The sequence below is a fragment of the Helianthus annuus genome, chromosome 15 (genome assembly GCF_002127325.2).
Source record: "Helianthus annuus cultivar XRQ/B chromosome 15, HanXRQr2.0-SUNRISE, whole genome shotgun sequence".
Taxonomy (NCBI): Eukaryota; Viridiplantae; Streptophyta; class Magnoliopsida; order Asterales; family Asteraceae; genus Helianthus; species Helianthus annuus.
The window spans coordinates 169,518,269-169,522,623 of NC_035447.2; the positions used below are offsets into that span (position 1 = coordinate 169,518,269).

A 4,355-nucleotide genomic window follows, 5' to 3' on the forward strand; every position below is an offset into this window, starting at 1 on the left:
CTAGAGAGAGTTTAATGGCTCAAGCCGGACGGAAACATCTCAAGCCGTCTGAAAAAATGGGCAGCCATAACGAAACGTCTTAAGCCGTCTGAAACGTCTCAGCCAAGACGTCCAGACGCCTGAGTTTACTGTCGGACACGTGACAGCGTATGATTGGTCAGCCGCCAAGACGCTAGACCCCATTTGTGGCGTCCCCAAGACGTTTGACTTGGCCATTTTCGAAAGGTTGACCAAGTCTTAGCCATTTTGGCTATTTTCCATTTTTAAAATTTAAACCGGTAACACTTGACAGTTACATAAACTAGTACTATTCAACAATAAATGATGAAATAAATTGAAACGACCGGTCATGGTGACGCGTCTTAAACCGGCTCCTGTTAACAATAATAATGACGAATTTGAAACCTAAAACCAGAGCTACCCTTTCCAATAACAACAACAAAAAACAAGCAACAGTTTCTCTTCTTCATCCAAAACCTTTACAATCTTCTTCCTCCCTACCATAACTACCACTAGTCTAATTACATACCAAAAAACAACTGTTATCTAAACAACATTTCGCGCCAATTTCATCTTCAAATACTGCTTCTGTTTTGTTCTATTGAAACTCGTGCCTCATTGTTTGAGGGAGCACTTCCAGATCTTGAAAGCGTACAACCTGAATATAATGCAACCATATACTTTAATTAATAAATTATAATGAAACAGAGATATTTCATATAAATTGACTGATTTTTGTTTTAGGTTGCAGTGTGCATGGTCGGTTAACAGATAATCATAACCATAACCGATCAGTCATGTCGATTTTAGCTAATCGGTTTTGAAGGTTATAAGAGCATTCTCATCCAAACCATCAAAATATGTGAGGGGTAGTTTTTATATTATAAAGGGTATAAAAAATGGTTGTGAGTAGAGGAGAGAGAAAATGTTACTGTTCATCTGTATATGTATATTTGGGGGGACACTGTTCACCCAGTATAATTTTTTTAATATATATTGAAAGTGGTTGTGAGTGAAAGAGAGAGAAAAATGTAATGATAATATTATTTAATTGAAAAGGAGAGAAAAAGTATTTGGTTTTAGTGAAAATATATTGATATAGGAGTTGTTTTTTAGTGGAATGTTTGTATAATTTAATGGATTGGATGAGAATGCTCTAAGAGGTCGGTTGTGGGCGGTAAACTACGAATTTACATCTAGATAAAAATAACTCAATTTTTTTTATCACAGAATAAATTGTTTAAAAAACAATTAACAGACCTGCCGGTTTTTGCGATTAAGTTTTTTCAGTTAATTTTTTTATGAGTCGGTTTCGGTTGTAGTTCGCTTTGGTTTCGGTTATGTCAATTGAAATGAAATTTTTGTGAAAAAAGAATTATTTTGTCCTACATATTTTTGTTTTTTTTTTTTTGGGAAAAAAACAGTGTTAATTAATAAATAATTCATTTATCATACACTAGGTTAGTTCCCCGTGTGTTACACGGGTTGAACAACTTAAACTATATAATAATTATTTTCTGTAAAACAAAGACAACCAAATTAGTAGATTGATTTAAGTGGGAAAACATAATTAGAGAGAGCCCGAAGAAGTGTCATGTGTCCCCAAATAGGTTTCTTTTGTTATATATATATATATATATATATATATATATATATATATATATATAGATAGATAGATGTTTTTAACTAACTTATTGATATTAATTGACTTTAATTAAGAGTTTCTGTATTTTTTATAATTAATAATAATATCGGTTCTATATTTAATAGTCAAATTATTATTGATCATGTATTCAACTTTATAAATATACATAAACATATAATAACAAATTCAATAAATCAAAAACTATAAATGTCTTAACCATCTTAAAGTAATTAACCAACAAAAAAAATATAGTATCAAACTCCAATGAATCCAATCTATAAAACAACATAATTTGTAATTTGTATGATTTTGAAGTTGTTTAGAATTTTAATATGAGTTGTAAAGAGGATATTGGTGGCTAATTCTGTAAACGAATTTATGATAGTTATCCATTTGGAATTTGAATTTGGATATAGATTATGACTTTTATAAAGAACCGACATTTTCTAGAATTTAAAATTAAATTAATTAATAATTATTTATAATTAAGATGGTCTAGAATAATGACAAGTGTTCACTTATTGGTTTCTTTTATTATATAGTATAGATTTAGCAAAAATATATGAGTTACTCTATTCAATAAATTCTTATAAAAATGTCACAAAATAAAAAATTAAAAATGTAAAATCTCTGAATTATTCTTTTTTGTTTTTACTACATTCCAAAAGTATAGTTGTCGTAGAGAACAAAACATTCTTTACATTTCTGTTTGGTTTTTTCGGTTTTGTAGGGCTGTAAACGAGTCGAGTCTAGGATTCAAGCTAGAGCCCGAAATAAAACAAGACAGCTTGACTCAGCTGCTGCCCGAGCTTGAAGTTAAACGAGCCTAAGAACGACCCAACAAACCGAGCTTCGCTCAGTAACAAACTGAGTCGACTCAGCTCAGGTCGTTTCATATCAAGTTTTCTTAGCTAGTTTTTTTTCACACTCCTTAGATATGAATTTGTGAATATATATACCTTGAGAAGGTGAGTTGTATGATCTCTTGCAATGTAAAATAGCACCTTGAATTCCATCCTGTTGCAAAACAGAATCATCACTTTTCCTCGCCGGAGTTAACAAAATCGCCGACGACGACCGGCTCTTCCCTAAATTCTTCCGGAACACCGCACCACGGCCACCGGATTTCCTCTCATCCTTTCTCGGTGAGTAAACCGAAGAAGCCGGAGACGCTGACGGAGTAACAGAAGAATCCGACACCCTCGGTTTCTCACTACTCCGTTTAGAAACCTTCATCAGGTTCAGGTATTTATTTATAACATCTTTTGAAAACCGCTTCGAAGAAACCTGATCATGCTGTTCTAGATTCTTCTCGTTCATTAACTGATTCCTCAAACTGTTGTCTCGTTTGAGTAATGCACCAATTTTGACTTCTTCAATGTTATTGTTACCCGTTACAGCCCTCTCAATCCAAGAGTTACCTGTTGAATGCTTCATTGACTTATTGTTGTTATGAAACCCCCTCTTCAATAACTGAAGCGGGGACTGAAGCGATTGTGGTTGTGAATCTAGAGGCAAGACCCGACTCTTATCAGAAAATTTAAAATTGGGGGTTGATTCATAGCCTGGAGTAGTGAAAACTAAATCGAAAAAGGACTCATCGTCTTCGATTGAGGAATCAAAATCTGTAACAGAAACTGGATCTGTAGTGCTGGCGGTTCGCCAGAATTTGAGTAAGGTGAAAACGTCCATGGTAGGGAAAGCCAGAGTGGCTGGTTGAAGGAGGAAATGGTGGTTTAATGGTGATATTTGGGTAGGTGTTGTGTAAAAGGTTTAAAGCTTTTTGCAGGAGAATATAAACAGGAAAGTGAAGTGGAGAGAGTGAAGGGATTGTGTGTTTTGTTTGATTGGTTGGTATGTATATAAATGGAGTCACGTAGGGGGTGAAGGAGGAGGAGCATGTGAGTTGTGTGACTCGTCACCGCGGCTACGTGCTATGTATAAACATTAACGCTCTCTCCCATTTCAATCATGGTTACTTCAAATAAAAATAACTTTATAAATCCATGTCATTTTATAATTAAGTTTTTCTTTAATTTATTAAGCTAGCGTTTAACCCCCGCGTTGCGGGCATGAGGGTTGTAAAACGTGGTAAGTATTAGGTAAACGGCGAACAAAACCGGAAAAAGTCGTAAAAAACGTAAATTTTATACACCACGTAACATAGAACGTAGACGAACTCAGAGTTATACCAAGAAAGCTTTAACTTAAAGACAAAAGAAAAAAAAAACATAACTTTAGGGCAAAACTGAAACGTACTAGTCTTAAAATTTACATCATTATTTATCATGGGACTCGAATCCTCAACTTATGAGACTGAACCCTTGGCTGATGGGAGGGGCATCTTGCTAAACACTCGATGCCGATAGGTCTACTAGGCCAAATGTCTTTTTATAAGGCTTAGCGGTGTGGGGGTTGGCTCAGGACCGGCGAGCCACGTCGGACCCCGTCCACGCCGCTCCCGCCCGGGTCGTCCTCGTCGCCTTCGTCTTCCCGCGCCTGCCTTAACAGTCCTCCAACACACACACACACACACACATACATACATACATACATACAAAACGGGCTCATCCTAACACTCTAGGCTCATCTCTTTAAGCTCATCTCTCACACCCGCTGACGTGGACGCCTACATGGCGGATCATCCTGAAAGGACTACCCTCCACTACCCCCATTAGACCACCCTTAGTCGTTTAATATTTGGGCGTTT

At 35.8% G+C, this 4,355-nt stretch overlaps 1 protein-coding gene across 1 annotated transcript; it reads right to left on the reverse strand.

Annotated features, from left to right (window-relative positions):
* Positions 1-397: 397 nt before the first annotated feature.
* On the reverse strand, positions 398-3,537 carry LOC110912741 (probable membrane-associated kinase regulator 5). Its single transcript, XM_022157539.2, has 2 exons — positions 2,605-3,537; positions 398-658 (listed from the first exon to the last, which is right to left on the reverse strand). Exons 1-2 carry the CDS (start codon positions 3,335-3,337, stop codon positions 576-578), a joined length of 816 nt encoding a protein of 271 aa, XP_022013231.1. The 5' UTR covers positions 3,338-3,537; the 3' UTR covers positions 398-575.
* Positions 3,538-4,355: the final 818 nt, after the last annotated feature.

Excerpts from the sequence above, each read along its gene's own strand:
- LOC110912741 (XM_022157539.2), bottom strand. The coding sequence starts at position 3,337 with ATGGACGTTTTCACCTTACTCAAATTCTGGCGAACCGCCAGCACTACA. Across the intron at positions 659-2,604 it reads ATACAACTCACCTTCTCAAG|GTTGTACGCTTTCAAGATCT; the intron begins GTATATATATTC and ends CATTATATTCAG.